This window comes from Haemorhous mexicanus, chromosome 13, assembly GCF_027477595.1.
Source record: "Haemorhous mexicanus isolate bHaeMex1 chromosome 13, bHaeMex1.pri, whole genome shotgun sequence".
In the NCBI taxonomy this organism is placed as follows: domain Eukaryota; kingdom Metazoa; phylum Chordata; class Aves; order Passeriformes; family Fringillidae; genus Haemorhous; species Haemorhous mexicanus.
In genome coordinates, this window is record NC_082353.1 from 5152517 (window position 1) to 5170879 (window position 18363).

Consider the following 18363-nt stretch of genomic DNA (forward strand, 5'->3'; position numbering starts at 1 on the left):
CAGGGTCGTGACTCAGCTCGGTCACAGATGCTGGGGCAGATGCCACGGGATTACCCAGCCTAAAACCTTGGGATCTGCCCCCCTTCCTCCCAGCAGGCAGAGAGCATTTAATTACTAATTTACTAATTACCTAAAGATGCTGGCGATGGGCTTGAGACCTGTGGTCAGGAGCAGCCCCAGGTCTCCAGCCACCCTAATCCCACTGGCTGTGGGGAGCTGGTGGATGCACCCTGGCCAGGGACAGCTTGGCTGGGGACATTGAGTGACCCAGGGTCCTGCTCCTGTTGGTGATGGCATGGAGTGGTGGGGAACGGGACAGGACAGTGGTGACAAGGAGGAGACGCTGGGGACAAAGAGAACATGATGGGAACCAGGAGGAGCTACTGGGGATCAAGGGGTGACAGTGGGGAACAGGAGGGGATGATGAAGACCAAGAGGAGCCAATGGGGGAGGGAGGGAGGGGAGATGATGGGGACCAAGAGGTGACAAGGATCAGGAGGGGTTGATGGGAACAAGAAGGAGGTGATGAGGACTGGGAGGCAATAATGAAGATCGGGAGGGGACAATGGGAACCTGGATGTTTAGATGGTGACCCCGAGACAATGAGAAATGGGAAGAGCAGGAGGTGACAGCAGTGACCAGGAAGGGAGATGGAGACCAGGACATGGCAATAGGGACCATGTGAGGATGATGGGGACCAGGAAGGTGTGACGGAGATCATGAGGGGGCAGTGGGATGCAATAGAGTGAATGGAGATCATGAGGGGATAGTAAGGACTGAGATGGGATGATGGAGACTGGGAGGGGAGGATGGGAATGAGAAGGGTGTGATGGGTACATGTGGGCAAGACAACAGAGACCAGGAGAGGATGGTGGAGATCAGAAGGGGATAAGACCAACAAAAGACGATATGAAGTTCCAGGAGGGTGGCTGTGGGACTGGAGGTGGCTGGGAAGGGTTAATGTGGCCGCCTGCACTGAGCTGGGTCCAGGCCAGGCTCGGGTTTCACCTGCAATTAGCTCTTGTTTATTGTAGGCTCCTTGATAAATGATTCTTTGGAGGTTGCCCGATGACAGAGGGTGACAGTCACCCACCTGAGCCCTGCTAAAGCCTTCACTGACCCCTGGCACCAGGATTAAAGTTTAATGTGACTCTGGAGCTGACCCTGGGCATGCACCATTCTGGGGTGACAGGGCTGGGGACAGGCTGGTGGCCATCCCTGGGACATGGGGCTGGGTACAAGCTGATGGCCTCGCAGGGCCAGAGGTTTTGGCACCAAGAGGTGATTTGTCATAAGCCTGGTGGTTCAGTGGTTACCAAGGCATTGTGGCCACAGGGCTGTTTCCTGACTCCTTTGGGGTCACCCAAGAGCTTTGTGGATGAAATGTCACACCAGGTTGGGTTTGTCCCCCTGGGACTGGCCCTTACAGGATGGGCACAGTGCCACGGTGCAGCCGGTCCGGGCACATTCCCAGGCACCGGCGGAGCCGTGTGCCGCTGCCAAGAGCCACCGCGGCGCTCGGCGGGCGGGCTGAGCTCCTGCCCCGCAGGCACCTTTAGAGCGGCGGCAGCTCGGGAAGCTCAGTGCACTGAGGGGACCTTGGAGGCGACCCCGAGGTGAGGCAGCAGGGCACAGAACGAGCCCTGAGGCTGCAGCTTGGGTTTCAGCAGGGTGACAACTGTGGGGACAGAGAAGTCCCCCAGGTAAGGGGTACCCGTCCCCAGCTCTCGGGACATCGTGTTTTCTCCTTGCAGATGAATCTCCTCGCCCAGGTAAAGGGGGAGCCAGCCAGAAGGACACCTGCATCCAGGTGATCCCACCCCTCTGCCACGGTACCCAGGACCCCTGGATCCCACAGCTGGGACCTACCTGGCGCTGGCTCTGGGCGGGGGGGGGGAGGGGAGTGTGGCCTGGGAGGCTGTGCTGGACTGCGTGCTGGCAGAGATGGGTGGTGGCAGGGGACGGGGGTCAGAAGAGGACGTTCCCCGTCTTGCCCTGCCCCCTGTCCCCACAGGTGAGCTCCCTCCTTCAGACCCTGCAAGCCCCGGACTGGCTGTTCCTCCAGCCCTGGCACTGGCTGGGCTCCTGGGTACGGCAGGTTTGGGGGTGCTGGCATGAGAATCCCAGCCAGGTGCTCTGGCAGGGGGTGGCAGCAGCCCAGGCCAGGGTTGAGCCATGACATGAGTGCCACTGGGGCTGATGCAAGGTGTTTGTCCCTCCAGGTGAGCAGCTCCAGGCAGGTAAGTGCTGGCATTGCCCCTGTGCCTGGCACTGCCCATCTCACAACTGGGCCGAATCCTGCCCGCCCTGCCTTTTCCTCAGCACCCATGGGTGCTTCAGCACCTAGAGGAGGCAGCCTCTTCCCAAAGGTTTCCATCCATGGAGACCAGAGACCCAAGCTGTGCTTAAGCCACCAATGGTGTGGGATGAGCCAGCAGATCAGTGACACTGCTGGTGTCCCCAGGGCACCAGTGGCCCTGAAACACAGCTGGGTCCCCAGGCAGTGACTGGGGCAGTGACCACGGCAGGGTTCTTCCTCTGCGAGGGGCTGCTGAGACAACATTTCAACATTGTCCCCAACGGGGTGGCTGAGCCCCAGCCTGGGGACCTCTTCCTCTTCCCGCTGGCCTCGGGAGGCCCTGGCTGGTGGGGGGCCCACGCTGGCATCTACTGCGGTGATGGGGAGATCATCCACCTGGAAGGTGAGCCCCGGCAGCTGCCATGGCACGGGGACATTTCCATGGAAGGGACGTGGAGTATAGAGTCTGCTTTGCCCTGCAGGCAGCTCAGGGATGTCACCATCAGGCGTCGTGGCCAAGCACGGCAAGAGCCACCTGCTGCGGACACGGGGCCGGGCCAGGGTGCTGCGCAGGAAGGGGGGGCTGGACGTGGCCGCCCTGCAGCGCCGGGTCCGGGCGGCCATGGAGCAGCCCGTGGAGTATGACACCCTCACCTGCAACTGCATCCACTTTGCCCTCGCCCTCCTGGGGCTGGGCCACCTCGCTGGTGCCATGGTGGGTGCCACCGCCAGATCAGGTGCCACCAGCCTCCTGGGATACTTTGGTATCTGCTCCAGCCAAGAGTCACCAAACTTCTTCTGTTTTCCCAGGTGTCCCCAGCGCTGCAGTGATGGAGGTGATGGTGCTCCTGGGGAACATGTGGGGCTGGAGCATCCTCCCCTGGGCACCAGAACCGCACCAGTGATTTGCCAATCCTCCTGTGTGGCAATAAACAGTTGCATGGAAAGGAAACCCTGGGCCAAACCTGTTTGATTTGTTGTTTTCTCACTTTTCCCAGAAGCTGCTGTCAAGCGATGTCCCACCTTGACACACCTTGAAGGGAGAGGCTGCTCTTTGCTCCCCATGGCCTCCTGAGGCAAACATCTGCCTCTTCCACTGCTGGCATTTAATTTTGGGCATAAAAATGAGTATTCCGTGGGCTGCTGTGTTGAAAATGGACCAAAAGGCTGGATCAGGTCTGGCTGGAGGCTGGTGGTGTACCCCAGGGGTCAGCTCTGCGTCCAGTCCTGGTCATCCTCTTCATTACTGGTCCAGCTGATGAGGCAGAGTGTATCTGCAGTGAGGGGGAGTGAGTCCCCAACCCATGGTGATGCTGGCACCCCCAGAGTGCTGGGCCCTGTGCTGGGCTCTCCAGCAGGAGAGAGAAAGGGACACACTGGAGAGACAGCACAAAGGGCCACCAAGGCTCCGGAGCATTTCTCTAGGAAGAGAAGCTGAAAGAGCTGGGGCAGTTCAGTAGGGAGAAGGGAATGTCTAGTGGGATTTTGTCAGTGTTTATGGGGGGGAAAGAAGGGGGATTCTTCTCTGTGTCTCCTGAGGGTTGGGGTCTCCATGAGAGCAGCAGGGTCTCCAGGGAGGTCTGAGATCCAAGCAGGGTTGGGGGCCCTGGGAGGGCTGTGGGGTCCCAGGGAGGGCTGGAGCGAGTGTGACGCTGTGCTGAAGATTAATTGCTGTCCATTAATTAGATGCTTTATTCAATTCTGCTGCTTGAACCATGGCCATTTTCCCTCGCTGCCTCACTCCTGTGGGATGGGGTGAGTGCTGCCCCATCCACACAGCTCCAGGGCCAGTCAGTTGCCTGGAGAAACAATAGCAGGAATATCTGCCGATAGTATAAAGTACCTGGGAAAAATCAAAGAAATGCAAACAAAATCTCAACTATAATAACATAAATAATGATATCTTATGACTTATATAATTTATAGTAATATATAAAATATATATATGAAACATCATAATATGTATAGTCATATCTACAATAATATTTGTATTTAACATCTAGAGTATAGTTAATATATGATCATATATCTAGTATATAATTCCTATCATGTTATTGATAATAATATTAAATATAAACTACAATGTCTATAACAATATCTGTAAGAATAATATCAATTAATACCATACCTAATATACATAATAATTCAGACATCATATATCACATATACTATCATCGAGAATATAGATCATAAAATATTGCATTTTATCATACAGTAGATAATACATAATACAATATGTAATATGTACTACATTAAATACCATACACTATATAATACTGTATAATCTGCAAAATAATATAACAGCACAACATATAGCATATATAACATATTGCATATATTATATATAAACTGTAGACTGTAGAATGGCTTATGGATTATGTATAACATAGTATGATTGAATATGGCAAATATATAGTATTGCATAATTAATGAAATCTGTAATATATTATAATGTAATGTAATAAATAACATGCAATATACAGTATACAGCATGAGGCATGTAATTGAATATATAAATTATATGTAATATATAAGTAAATTTATATTGTGTATACTGCATACAGTACTACAAATAAAATAATAATGTATATAATAATAATAAAATGTAATACAGTGTGATATAATAATACATAACATCCGAACATATAACATTCTTTACTATAATGTAATCTATTTTAAATAGATTATAATAATACACAATAATGTCTATTACAATAATGATAGATTTTGGTGATTCTGGACGGGTACGTGTGCCGCTGTGAGCTCAGTGACTGCCGCTCCATCACAGCCGTGTCCCCAGCATTGCTCTCCTAAAGTCCCCAGTGTCCCGCTCCCAAACCTGTGCAGGTGCAGGACTGCAGGGACCCCTCTGGGGCAGCCAGGCTCCCCTTGCGCCGCCGTTCCCGATGTCGGCGGGGGTCGGTGCAGCCGGGCTGTCCCCGGGCGGGGCCCGGGCCCGTCCCCGCCCGCGCTGACATCAGTTCCCGCGTCCCCCCCGCATCCCGCATCCCGCATCCCTCCCGCCGCCATGGCCGCCAGCCCGGCCTACGGCGAGGAGAAGGGCGGCTCCTCCAGCCTCGGCGAGCCCGAGTACGGCCACGACCCCGCCAGCGGCGGGATCTTCTCCTCCGACTACAAGAGGTGGGGACAATGCGGGCACAGGGGACAAGGACGAGCCCGCCCGTGCGGCCGCCGCTGCAGGCCTTCGCCGCCGTCCTCGGCGGGGATGTGGTACCCGAGCCGGGGCTGGAGCGGCCGCCGACGTGGGCACGGGGACAGGGACGGGCGTGTGGATGAGGATCGTGATAGGGATGTGGATAGGGATAAGGATGAGGATGGGGACAGGGATGGAGCAGGGAATGCGGTCACGTCGCCACCACCGTCATTGCAGGTTGCAAAGGCCGGAGAGGGTGGGAACACCGCGGGATTTTGGAGATGGTGTGGCTGGGGGAAATGTGCGGGGATCCCCCTTGAACCTCCCACCCTCGGGCTGGGGCATCCCGGGCACGGTGTTCCCACCACGGGATCTGCTGGCTCCTGTGGCTCTCCTGAGCTGACACCCCCCTCACCGCATCGAGGTTCCCAGCGTGGGGGGGGGGGGGGATGCTGGGGATGTCACCCTGCCGTGGGACAGACTCCTGCAGGGAGCAGGGGTGAAGAGGAATGGGGGGATGTGCTCCTGGAGCTGCAGGGATGTCTCTTGGCCCTCCCTACTGTGTCAGTGTCCCCCACTCTGGCACTGTCCCCCGCTCCCTGCTGCCCCAGCAGGAAATCACTGAATCACTGTCTGACAGCATCACACTCTCTATGTGACAGCATCACACTCCGGCTGTGTCCCCAGTCCAGCAGGGTCTCCCCTTCCCTGCCCCTCTGGTGGTATCCCCCATATGACAGTGTCTCTCCTCTCCTGATTCCCTGGCAGCATCCCCCACTTGGAATGTGTACCCCACTCTGACTTCTTGGCAATGTCCCCAGTTTGGGAGTGTCCCCTCTCTCCCTGTACTCCTCCCTAATGCTGCAGAGTGTCCCCCATTCTGGATGTGTCCCCATGACATGCTGGCAGTGTCCCCATCTTGCTGGGTCCCTCCTTCCCTGAACCCCTGGCAGTGTCCCCTTCCCTCCGATACTCTGGCAATGTCCCCCAGTATGACAGTGTCCACCCAGTCCTGTGCTCCTGGCACTGTCCCCCACTCTGGATGTGCCCTGCATCCATAACCTTCCAGCAGTATCCCCATCTCAGTGTCCCTCTCTTTCCTGACCCCTTAGTAGTGTCCCTTGCAGTGTAACACTCCCTACCCCTGGCTGTGTCCCCCAGTATGACAAATTCCCTCAGCCCTGATCCACTGGCAGTGTCCTCCAGTCTGGCAGTGCCCTCTATCCATGAGCCCCTGGCAGTGTCCCCCAGTTTGTCCAAGTCTCCCCCCTCCTTGGCAATGTCTCCCAGCCTGAAAATACTCCCCTGCTCCCATGTCTGCCAGTGTCCCCTGACCCCCAGTGGCAGTGTCCCCCACTCTGGAAGCATCCCCCAGCCCTGACACTCTGGTTGTGTCTCCCCGTCTGTCCAGGCTACCTCAGTGATTTGACATCAGTGCCTCCCACTCTGGCAGTGTCACTGCCCTCACAGCAGTGTCCCCTTACCCCTGACCTCCTGGCTGTGTCCCTCACACCCGCAGTGACCCCACACCCATAGTGTCACTATAATCTGCCTGCTGCTCTTTGCAGAGCCACACCAGCTCTGTCACCATTCCTGTGAGCCATCCATGGCACATGAGGCAAGAAAAATGCACCAAGTGTGACCCCACCACCCAGGTCAGACACCCACAGGTGCCCCATCATGCCACCCTTCCACCCAGGCAGAGTGTCCCACCATGATGTGTGTTCCCTGCCCAGGACTGAGCCACTCAACACTGGGGAAGGAGCTCCCTGCAGTGTCCCCTGGTCCCAACTGCAGGTCAGATGTCACTTTGGACCTGACGTCTCAAGCTTGCCTCATCCACTGGGAGCTGCGTCCTGATCTAGGCTGCAACCCAACCCCAACCATGGCATCGGGTTTCAGCCCACTGTGCTGGGCAGAGGAGCGGGGCCACAGCCCTGTCACCATCCCCAGGGCCACTACCGCCTGTCAAAGCTATGATGTCCTTGCCACCAGTGCAGAAGTTCCTGCGGCAGCTGCCGGTGGGGCTGGCTGGCTGGCCAAAAACACCAGAGGGTGCTGGTGTGGCCAAGGAGGTGACAAGCCCGGTGCTGGCCACCGAGGCTGGACAACCCACCTGCTACAGCGCCCTGCGAGCCGATGAGCTGCGGCCACTCGCCGGCACCAAGCCCGCAGTGGACACTGGCACCGGGCCACCGCCGTGGTAAGACTCCCCCAAGGAGCACCCCCAGGACCCTCTAGTGATGGTGGCTCTGGATGAGCATCGTCCCACGGGTGTCGCCCTCAGATGCAGCCTTGCAGGTGCCCCCAGTTTAGGGGGGGACCAGTGTCCCTTAAAAAAGAGGACAGTGGTGACAACTTTACAAAAGGCTGGTGGCATTTTCCCAGTCCAGGGAGGGGACCAGGGAAGGACTTTGCATCGCGGTGTGCTGGCACATCCATGCCACTATGTCCATGAGGGGACAAGGGACACCCAGCCAAGCCCGGATGGAGCTGGTGATGGGCACCTGTGGTTTAGGGACAATGTAGGGTGACAACCACAGCCTGGATGGGACGGGGTTCTTGTCCCAGTGCCTGGGATGAGGATGACACTGGGTACTAGCACCATGCCAGTCCCTCCGGTTCCTCTTTCACCTTGCTGTAACCCAACTCCTGTCCCCATGAATATTTCATGACGAAGGGAAAGGTTGGATTGCCAGCCTGATGGAAGGCTGTGAGCAGAAATAAAAAAAAGACTAAAAACAGGTAAAAATGTGAAAATGGGATTTTTTTTCCCCCTGGTGTGGTTCAGGCATGATGACCTCAAGGAGATGCTCGACAGCAACAAGGATTCACTCAAGCTGGAGGCCATGAAGAGGATTGTGGCGGTGGGTGTTGTTGTCCCTGGTGGGGGACCACTGCTGGTGCTGAGCTGTCTCATGCTGTACCAGCCCCTGCTGTCCCAGCTGCCCAGTGTCACACCACTTCTTTTCCCCCTAGATGATTGCCCGTGGTAAAAATGCCTCCGATCTCTTCCCAGCTGTGGTGAAAAACGTTGCCTGCAAGAACATTGAGGTGAGGAAGATCTTGGGTGGCCCTGGTGACATCCCAGGGTCTGGCACTTTCCCTGTTTTTGGGGATTGGCTGGAGTTCGGGGGGCTCTGAGGTGGCACCTTCACCCTGCAGGTGAAGAAGCTGGTGTACGTGTACCTGGTGCGCTATGCAGAGGAGCAACAAGATCTGGCCCTGCTCTCCATCTCCACCTTCCAGCGAGGACTCAAGGTGGGTTGGTCTGAGGACCCAGGGGAGGTCTGGAGGAGCACTGAGCCTCCCACAGGAGCACTGCATCCCCCCTCATGTCCCCACAGGATCCCAACCAGCTGATCCGTGCCAGTGCCCTGCGGGTCCTGTCCAGCATCCGCGTGCCCATCATCGTGCCCATCATGATGCTGGCCATCAAGGAGGCCGCCTCGGACATGTCCCCGTACGTGCGCAAGACAGCCGCCCACGCCATCCCCAAGCTGTACAGGTAACGGGGAGGGGGATCAGCTGCTAAATGTAAGGTACACCAATTGTTGTAATAAAGCAGCCAGGCCTCAGTTTCTTCATGCAGAAAAGCCAATTCTTTGGTCACAAAGCTGGTATTTATAGGAAATATCAGATGGCACTGTGTTAGACCTAACTGGCTAACAATACACTGACACTCAGTTTATTAGCCAGTAAATGGCTAGGATGTACATCTGTCAAATCTCTCTATTTTTGGTTAGTTTACATATTTTGTTCACTGATTCCCATGGGACAGATTTCTTGTTTATTATATGTGCAAATGTTTTTCTTACTAGAATAGCTTGTTATGCTAAGTTCTTTCATTCTTATTTTCACATGGGAAGTTACAAGCCGACTGCTAGCTTAGCTAGAGTAATAGGGCCTAAATCATATTTTACAAGGCCTTTCTTTTATAATATCTTTACTGTATGCAACATCAATAAGGGTCTTGGCTGCTTGGTACAGGCAGGGATGGGGAGGAGTTTGGTCCAGCATCATCTGCCCTGCTTCTCTCTCACAGTCTCGACTCAGACCAGAAGGACCAGCTCATTGAAGTGATCGAGAAGCTGCTGGCCGACAAAACCACAGTGAGCAGGATTCTGTGTCTCCCCCACCTCTAAATCTGGGAACATCACTGGCCTTGTCCCCTCATGGGGATGGAGGTGTTCCCACCAAATTGGTGTCATCTTGGGGATGCAGGCATCCCCACAGGGGTGGCATCCTCATGGGATGCCATTGTTCCCACTGATCCAGCATCCATGAAGGGATGCAGCCATCTCCCAAGCCAACATCTTCATGGCGATGTCACTGTCCCTAGCAAGACAGAATCCTCATAAGGATGCCACTGTCCCCACTGATCCAGCATCCTCACAGGAATGCAGATGTTCCCACCAAATTAGTGTCCCTGTGGGGATGAAGCCATCCCTGGAGAGGGATGCATCCTTGTGGGAGTGCTGCTGTCCCTACTGGGCCAACAGCCTCATGGGGAATTCACCAACTCCACTGAGATGGCATCCCTACAAGGAAGGGTTGCCTACCAAACCAGCACCCTTATGAAGATGCCACCATCCCACCAAACCAACATCTTGATGATCCCACCACTCCAGTAAGTCACCTAGGGCTTTCCCTCTGCAGCTGGTGGCTGGCAGCGTGGTGATGGCATTCGAGGAGGTTTGTCCGGAGCGCATAGACCTCATCCACAAGAACTACCGCAAGCTCTGCAACCTGCTCATCGATGTGGAGGAGTGGGGGCAGGTGGTCATCATCAACATGCTGACCCGCTACGCCCGCACCCAGTTCCTCAGCCCCAACCAGAACGTGAGTTCAGGAGCACAGAATGCCCTGGAAGACTTAGGGTGTCCTGGGAGCCCCTAGGGAGGTGGGGTGAAGGGGAGTGTTCTTGGGAATGAAAAGGGTCCCACCTGCCAGCAGGAGTCCTTGCTGGAGGAGAACACTGAGAAGGCTTTCTATGGCTCTGAGGAGGAGGACGCCAAGGATGCCAAGGCAGAGGCAGCCTCGTTGGCCAAGCGCAAGCCCTACGTCATGGACCCCGACCATCGCCTCCTCCTGCGCAACACCAAGCCCCTGCTGCAGAGCCGCAATGCCGCAGTGAGACCCTCACTCCCACCCTGTTCCTTTCCCACTGGTGGTGTCCATCTGTCTGGGCTTATGATGTCCCCACAGTTTAGGACTCACTGGGGTGCCTGAGGGACACCCAGAAATGGGTGTCCTCAGGGTCAGGCTACCTCCAAGTGCTGGGACTGGGGGACATGGCCATTCCTCAGGGTGTCCCCCATTCCCACCATGTCACTTGGGTGTGTGTCCATAGGTGGTAATGGCCGTGGCACAACTCTACTTCCACCTGGCACCCAAGGCAGAGGTTGGAGTGATTGCCAAGGCTCTGGTACGGCTCCTGCGGAGTCACAGGTCTGTGGCACCTCGGTTGTGGTGGTGTCCTACCCCTCCACCCCATTGGCTGGAACCCATGGGGAGCTCCAAGACCCTTATTGAGAGACCCCCAAAAAGCCCATCCCTGGAGGGACATCAGGTTGGAGGCCTTTTTGGGCTGGTCCAGTCCAGACATGGGGTGACAGCATCCTGGTGGCACCAGGCTGGTGGTGGGTCTTGGCCCATATTCACAGGGACTTGCTGAGGGTGTTTGGCCCTTGCCCCAGTGACCATGTGCCCTTTTTGTCCCCACAGTGAGGTGCAGTATGTTGTGCTACAGAATGTGGCCACCATGTCCATCAAGCGGCGGGTGAGTCTCAGACGTGGTGTGGGGGGAGTTGGCCCTGTTGACTCTGGAGCGAGATGAGGATCAACCAGCAAGGTCACCAGAGCCTGGAGGTGGCCTTGGCCATGTGGGGGGGACAGAGATGACACTAACATCTCTGGCTGTGCATGCAGGGGATGTTTGAGCCCTATCTGAAAAGTTTCTACATCCGCTCCACGGACCCCACACAGATCAAGATCCTCAAGGTGAGCTGGAAACACCTGTCAGGAGTGGGTTTGGGGCTTCATGGAGCCCTTTCTTTGGGTCAGCTGTCCTCATACTCTGGGGACAGGAGGACATCAAGACCCCTGTGCCCTGTCACCATCCCCCTACGCTGCTCATCTCTCTTCCTCTTTCCCGCAGCTGGAGGTTCTCACCAACCTGGCCAATGAGACCAACATCTCCACCATCCTGCGAGAGTTCCAGGTATGCCATGGCCATACTGAGGCTGCCACCTTGGCATGGCTCTTGGTGTCAAACCATCACCATTGAGAGGGCAGAAGAGACCCCCTCCAGGAGGAGTGGGCTGAGGCCATACCAACCCCATCAGCGGTTCCAAAGGGCCCAAATATGTGACCACTGCCAGGGGGGATGTCTGGCACTGGCACATGGGTGACATGTCGTGTGCCCTCCATGCCTGTGCAGACCTACATCCGCAGCATGGACAAGGACTTTGTGGCAGCCACCATCCAAGCCATTGGACGCTGTGCCACCAACATCGGGAAGGTGCGGGACACCTGCCTCAATGGCCTGGTTCAGCTCCTCTCCAACAGGGATGGTGAGTACACACAGCAGGAGTGAAATGGGAGCTCCATGGCTCTCAGGGCAGGACCCAGCTGAGGCTGGGTCTCTGCCCGCAGAGCTGGTGGTGGCCGAATCTGTGGTGGTCATCAAAAAGCTGCTGCAGATGCAGCCAGCCCAGCACAGCGAGATCATCAAGCACATGGCCAAGCTCACTGACAACATCCAGGTTGGTTGGGGTGTTGCTGACCCAGAGGAGCAGGGGATGGCAGCAGTGCTACATGTCTGAGAGCATTTCGCAGGTGCCAATGGCGCGGGCCAGCATCTTGTGGCTCATCGGCGAGTACTGCGAGCACGTGCCCAAGATCGCACCTGATGTGCTGCGCAAGATGGCCAAGTCCTTCACCAACGAGGAGGACATTGTCAAGCTGCAGGTCATCAATCTGGCAGCTAAGCTCTACCTGACCAACTCCAAGCAGGTACTGGGGATGTGATCCTAGGGTGGGCCTCAGTTTCCCTGTCAGGGAAAGAGAGGCCAGCCCTGAGCATGTTCTCTGCTGCAGAGCAAGCTGCTGACCCAGTACGTCCTCAACTTGGCCAAGTACGACCAGAATTATGACATCCGCGACCGGGCTCGCTTCATCCGCCAGCTCATCGTGCCCACTGAGAAGAGCGGGGCCCTCAATAAATATGCCAAGAAGCTCTTCCTAGCCCAAAAACCAGCTCCCATCTTGGAGTCTTCTTTCAAAGGTACCCATCCCTGGTCACAGGGCATTGGGACATGGGGGACAAGCTGTCACCACAGTGCTGCATGGCTCTCCCTGAGCTGCTGCCTCCTTTCACCCCCTTATAGATCGGGACCATTTCCAACTGGGCTCCCTGTCCCATCTGCTCAATGCTAAGGCTGTGGGCTACCAGGAGCTGCCTGACTGGCCGGACGAGGCCCCTGACCCCTCTGTGAGGAATGTGGAGGTGCGTGGAGCACCTCGGGTGCATGGGGGAGGAGGGGCCAAGGTGGGGACACTGACTCAAGGTTTTGGAAGAGCCCCAGAAGGTGCCTAGGTACTGCTCACCTGCCCCCCTTTCCTCTCTAGTGCTCACACATCCGCTTGGGGTTGGGGGGACAAGGGTGGGTGTTTGGATCCCCCAGTCATGGGGATGGCCCTGCTCCATCAACCCTGTGCCAGCAGGTTCCTGAGTGGACCAAGTGCACCAGCCGGGAGAAGAGGAAGGAGAAGGTGGAGAAGCCTTTCTACTCTGATTCAGAGGGCGAGTCAGGGCCCACAGAGTCGGCAGACAGTGGTGAGGATCTGAGGGCATGAGATTTTGGGCAGTGGTCACTGTGGCCATCAGGCAGGTGCCACAATGGTGGGGCATTGGACAGGTGACGTGACAGTGGAGATACCCCGTCATGGGAGGGACATAGCAGGAGATGTGGAGGGACGCAGTGGTGGGCAGTGGGACTATGCAGGAATACAGTGGGAGGATGCAGTGGAAAGGCAGCAGTGGGTGTGGGGATGCAGTGGGAGGATGGAGGATGTAGTGGGATGAAGTGGGAGATGGAGGAATGTGGGGGGACACAGCAGCAGGGCTGAGCTGTGCCCCCACAGAGCCCGAGTCCGGCAGCGAAGAGAACAGCAGCAGCAGCAGCTCTGGCAGCTCCAGCTCTGGCACGGAGGAGGAGGACGAGGAAGAGGAGGAGGAAGACAGTGGGGAGCAGTCAGAGGACAAGGAGGAGGAGGAAGAGGAGGAGAAGAGGCCAAAGAGGAAGGACAAGGAAGGTTCCCATAAGCCAGTCTTGGGGACCGCAGGCAGGTATGCCCTAGGAAGGCAGGGGGATGCTCCCAGCGATACCCCCACCCCAACCCCCTGAGCTGGGCTCTCCCTGCAGGCCCAGCGAGGAAGAGGAGGAGGAGGAAGGGGCAAAGAAGTCTAAGAAGAAGGCCCCGCAGGGGAGGAAGGGCCGTGCTGAAACATCATCAGAGGCCAGTACCTCCGAGAGCAGCTCCTCTGGCTCCGACTCGGGCTCCGAGGCAGAGGCCAAGCAGAGGAAGGCGGTGAGGGCTGGGATGGGCTGGGATGGGGGGGCTGCACAGGGATACCTAGTCCCCCTATTGAACTCCCCATCTCTGCCCTGCTGCAGCCCCCCAGCAATAAAGCCAGCTCCAAGGAGATCTCCCTGCTTGACCTGGATGACTGTGAGTGGCTGCTTGGAATACGCAAATGACCGCTGTGGTGGTGCTGGGGAAACTGAGGCATGAGCACTCACCCCAGTGCCATCAGGGCTCCATGGGTCCTTTGGGAGCCGCAAAGCTGGGACAAGAACAGTTGTGGTGAGGGGTCCTTGTCCCCAGATGATGGCTGTGGGACAGGCAGCTGTGCCTATTGGATTGTCCCTGTGTGGCTGTGCACAGGGACAGCCTACACGGTTGTGTCTACACCAATGGAGCTGGGCCACTGGGCTGTCCTAGTGTGGCTCTGCCCACGGGACTATGCCAGCAGGGCTGACCCCACATGGCTGTCCCCATGGGGCTATCTCCATGATGGCTGTCCCCATGGAGTTGTCCCCATGGCACTATGCCACCATTCTGTCCTCATATGGCTGTCCCCATGTGGTTGTCCCCACGGAGCTGTGCCATTGGGCCTGTCCCCATGTCATTGTTCTCATGGAGTTGAGCCACTAGAACTGTCCCTGTGTGGGTGTCCCCATGGGGCTGTGCTCACAGCCATGGGGCTGTGAGCTCTGTTAACCCTTTCCTCCCCCCCAACCTTGCAGTCACTCCACCTCCTCCCCAGCCCATCCCCTCCAGCAGCATCATCTCCACCAGCCTGGTGACTGACCTGAAGGGCCTCACTCTCACTGACACCTCCCTGACACCCACCGTAAGTGTCTCCCATGCCCTCCCTGAGGAGGTCCCAGGCCTCCTAACACCTGTGGGGGCTCCTGGGCCCTCTGCCACCTGCAGGGGTTGCAGGGAGCCCTCAGCAGCCCCCGCTGTCCCCTGGTGCAGCTGCTGAGCCCAGCATTCAGTGCGGTGAAGACCTACGAGCTGCTGCACCGCATGGCAGGCGAGGGGCTGGCGGTTGAGTATTGCTTCAGCCGCCGGCCCTTCCCGGGTGACCCCCACATGGTGGCCGTCCAGATCCAGATCTCCAACAACACCGACACCGAGGTGAAGAACCTGTGGGTCAACGAACCCAAGCCACTATCTGGCATGCGGATACAGGAGTTCCCTGAGATCGGTATAGCCTGGCACAGCGTGGCTGTGATGCTGCGGGAGAGTGGGGACAGGTGTTGGGTGAGAATGTGGGATGTAGTGGCAGCCCTGTGGTTCCAGAGCACCTGGCGCCAGGGGACACAGCGACCGTGGTGATGGGCATTGACTTCTGTGACTCCACCCAGGCGGCAAACTTCCAACTGTGGTGAGCATCTGGCACCGGGCAGGGCAGGATGGGTGTCCCCAGAGATTCAGGGCGTCAGGTGCTCCAGAGATGGGGAAAGTGGGATAGGTATCAACATCCCTCCACATAGCAGAGGACAGGAGACAGCAGAAGCAGGGCATGAGGGGATGGAGGACAGGCAGCAGAGTCCTTCCAGGGAAGAGGAGACAGTCAGATGGCCATGGGATGGTTGGGGTACAGCAGGAAATGCACAGGCCTCTCTGCAAGGGGACAAGGAGGCAGCAGCAGCAGCTCCAGGTCCAGCCTGACAGGTTCCCCCCATTCCTGAGCCCTTCTGTGCCACAGTTTCTACGGTCACCCCTGCCCCAGGTAGGGATGGGTAGCAGGACATGGAGAGGGGACATATTCTGGGCACATGCTCCTCTCACCCATCTGTCTCCCCAGCACCCACACGCGCCAGTTCTACGTCTCCATCCAGCCACCCGTGGGGGAGCTCATGGCCCCTGTCTTCATGAGTGAGAACGAGTTCAAGAAGGAGCAGGGTGAGTGGGGCCAGGGAGGGGGACAGAGTGCTGCACAGGCACCCACCATTGACACTCACCCCCAATTTTGTCCCCTCTGCCGCCCTGGCTGTGGCTCTAGAGCACCTGGCACGGCCAGGTGAGGGTAAGTGGCTGCTCAGCTGGCCCCTAGACTAGCTCTGCTCCCCTCACCCCCCCTGCACCCCCAGCCTGTGGGCTGGTGTGACCACCCTGGTGCCAGGGTGGCCTTGTTGGGTCTCCACAAATTGTGAAGAGCCTGTGTCACCCTGGCGCTCACAGAACTGTATCTGGTGAGTGAGACCCTGTGTCCTCGTGCTTCTGGATCAGCACATCCCCACCCAGACCCCAAGGATGGGGGCAGTGTTGAGTAGGGGGTTCTTGGTGCCCTGTAGCACCTGGCCCCATTGCTGCCACTGTCCAGAGGAGCCCATCCCAGGACATGGCTGATACCACAAGGCAGGGACGTGGGAATGAGCCCAGAAAGGGTTATGAAGGATTTTCCCAACTCCACTGAATCCTGAACCAAGAGCAAGCAGAGCAGCCAGCTCAGGATGTCATGGGGAACGCAGGGAGCTGGAGGGGCTTGCTTTGGGCATGTCAAAGCAGGGCCCAGCAGGGTATGTGACCAGAGATGGGCAGGTGCCTCTGTTGCCTGCTCTAGGGAAGCTGATGGGCATGAGCGAGATCACAGAGAAGCTGACGCTGCCTGAGAAATGCCGAAGTGATCACACCATCGTCCAGCAAGTGACCTCGGCTGCCAACGTGGGCCGCGTGCCCTGCGGTGCCAGCAATGAGTACAGGTAGCTGGACACCCACACCTGGATCAGGCAGGCGCTGTCACCCCTCCATTCCCACCCGAATCACAGTGGGGACACTCACGGCTTCCTTAGGACGAGGAGCCTGCGTGAACCCAAATGGGACAGCGGCCGTGGGTGGTAGGCACCTGCCTGTCCCCACCAGAGCATCCCATGAGACCAGAGGGTGACAGGGGACAGCTTGCCTTGAAGCCCTGTGTTCACCACCCAACAGGTTTGCAGCCAAGACGGTGACAAGCGGGAGCCTTGTGCTCATCACCCTGGAGCGGCGGGAGGGCTCCACGGCCCAGCTGACCATCAACAGCGAGAAGATGGTCATCGGCACCATGCTGGTGAAGGACATCATCCAGGCCCTGACACAGTGACAGCTGGGTGCTGCCACGCCCATGGCCCTGCCCTACCACCCCTTCTGCCCCATGCTGCTCCCCAAAACACTCCCTTGCCCCCGTTCCCGCCAGGTTATTCCCTGCCCCGATCCCAAAAGGGGCGGCAGGCAGTGACCCTCGGGCCGGCTTTGCTGCCGGGCGGAAGGAGCAGGATGTGGCAGATGGGATGCAGGGAGCTGTCCTACTCGGGAGAGCAGAAGCAGTTCCAGCCCCTATGGAGCACAGTGTGGCCCCCCAGTCCCTCACTGTCATCTCCCAATGTAACTTTTATTTATTATGTCCAGGATCTCCCAATAAAGCTCTTCTCCAACCTGCTCCCTTTCCCTCTGTTCTGTGGGCACATCAACCCCAGATTCCCCCCATGCCGGGCTCTGCCAGCCTCCCCAGGGCTGCCACAGGGGACATGAGGGGACCAGCCATCCCTTAGGTGACTGGAAACATGCAGAGTGTCCCAGGGCCCGGTAGCTGCTGGATCCTGGAGAAAACCTGGCACAGGGTGTCAGAGTGATCCCCCCAGGGCAGGAGGTGCTCAGTTGGACCGGGGATCTGAGGAGTCTTGGGAGAGTTCCAGCTATTTATTCAAGGAAGAATTGCTCATGCTTCGACCGCAGAAATACCTGCTACGTCAGGGCTGGGTCTGTTCTGCAGTGTCACTGGAAGGATTCCTGGGGCCAGCTCAGGGAGGCGTTTCATCTCCAGACTGGGATTACAAAAAAAGAAGGAAATCTGACTCTTTATTAGGATCTCTCCTCCCAGCACGGGCTGGGTGGGATTTCAGTGAGCACTGGCTCTCTCCATCCAAAGCTGCAGCTCAACGCAAAGCCAGGCCCGGCACCAGAGGCAGAGGATGAGCAAAGGACGTGCGGGAAGGTCTGAATCCCGAACTGCCTCCGCTGCCACAAAAAGGGTGAGGGGCTTTCTGCTTTTTCCGGGTAAGAGATGAAAAAAAAACCCTTTGTGTTTTCTGATGGGTGAGGAATCCCTGGCTGGAGCAGTGGCAGCAACCACTGGGAGTCAAGTGGTTGTTCCATAGGGAAAAAGCCCACTCCCATAAGGAGAGAGCCTGGAGCTGCAGCTGCCTCACAGGGAGCCACAATGGTGCCACCACCCTATTTCCCTGAGAGAGGCCGATTTAACCCTTGGGCTCCTATCCCTTCATGGGCTCAGAGAGTGCCACAGCCTGTGTGTGGAGAGATGCCAGCACACTGAGGCTGCCCTTGGGGACCT

At 57.2% G+C, this 18363-nt stretch overlaps 2 protein-coding genes across 10 annotated transcripts; both read left to right on the forward strand.

The window, feature by feature from the left end:
- The first annotated feature begins 1475 nt into the window (after positions 1-1475).
- LOC132333251 (uncharacterized) lies at positions 1476-3251 on the forward strand. 6 transcript variants are annotated; one of them, XM_059858143.1, is made up of 7 exons: positions 1477-1616; positions 1755-1772; positions 2015-2089; positions 2223-2240; positions 2465-2702; positions 2782-3014; positions 3110-3251. In XM_059858143.1, the coding sequence occupies exons 2-7, from the start codon at positions 1755-1757 to the stop codon at positions 3128-3130; spliced, it is 603 nt and encodes a 200-aa protein (XP_059714126.1). In that variant the 5' UTR covers positions 1477-1616; the 3' UTR covers positions 3131-3251. The 6 variants fall into 6 exon arrangements, with proteins under 6 accessions (XP_059714132.1, XP_059714126.1, XP_059714128.1 ...); XM_059858145.1 differs by having other exon boundaries at positions 2501-2702; XM_059858144.1 differs by having other exon boundaries at positions 1480-1616; positions 2033-2089.
- Positions 3252-5283: 2032 nt separating this feature from the next.
- AP3B2 (adaptor related protein complex 3 subunit beta 2) lies at positions 5284-17450 on the forward strand. 4 transcript variants are annotated; one of them, XM_059858113.1, is made up of 27 exons: positions 5285-5440; positions 8245-8320; positions 8433-8507; positions 8619-8714; positions 8801-8961; positions 9499-9565; positions 10113-10295; positions 10407-10586; positions 10807-10904; positions 11181-11235; positions 11385-11456; positions 11614-11676; positions 11896-12028; positions 12111-12220; positions 12294-12470; positions 12555-12741; positions 12845-12963; positions 13182-13293; positions 13602-13806; positions 13883-14048; positions 14135-14189; positions 14768-14874; positions 15003-15234; positions 15330-15414; positions 15838-15935; positions 16597-16735; positions 16965-17450. In XM_059858113.1, the coding sequence occupies exons 1-27, from the start codon at positions 5328-5330 to the stop codon at positions 17113-17115; spliced, it is 3315 nt and encodes a 1104-aa protein (XP_059714096.1). In that variant the 5' UTR covers positions 5285-5327; the 3' UTR covers positions 17116-17450. The 4 variants fall into 4 exon arrangements, with proteins under 4 accessions (XP_059714098.1, XP_059714096.1, XP_059714097.1 ...); XM_059858114.1 differs by having other exon boundaries at positions 10410-10586; XM_059858115.1 differs by lacking the exons at positions 16597-16735; positions 16965-17450 and having other exon boundaries at positions 5284-5440; positions 15310-15414.
- The last annotated feature ends 913 nt before the right edge of the window (positions 17451-18363 follow it).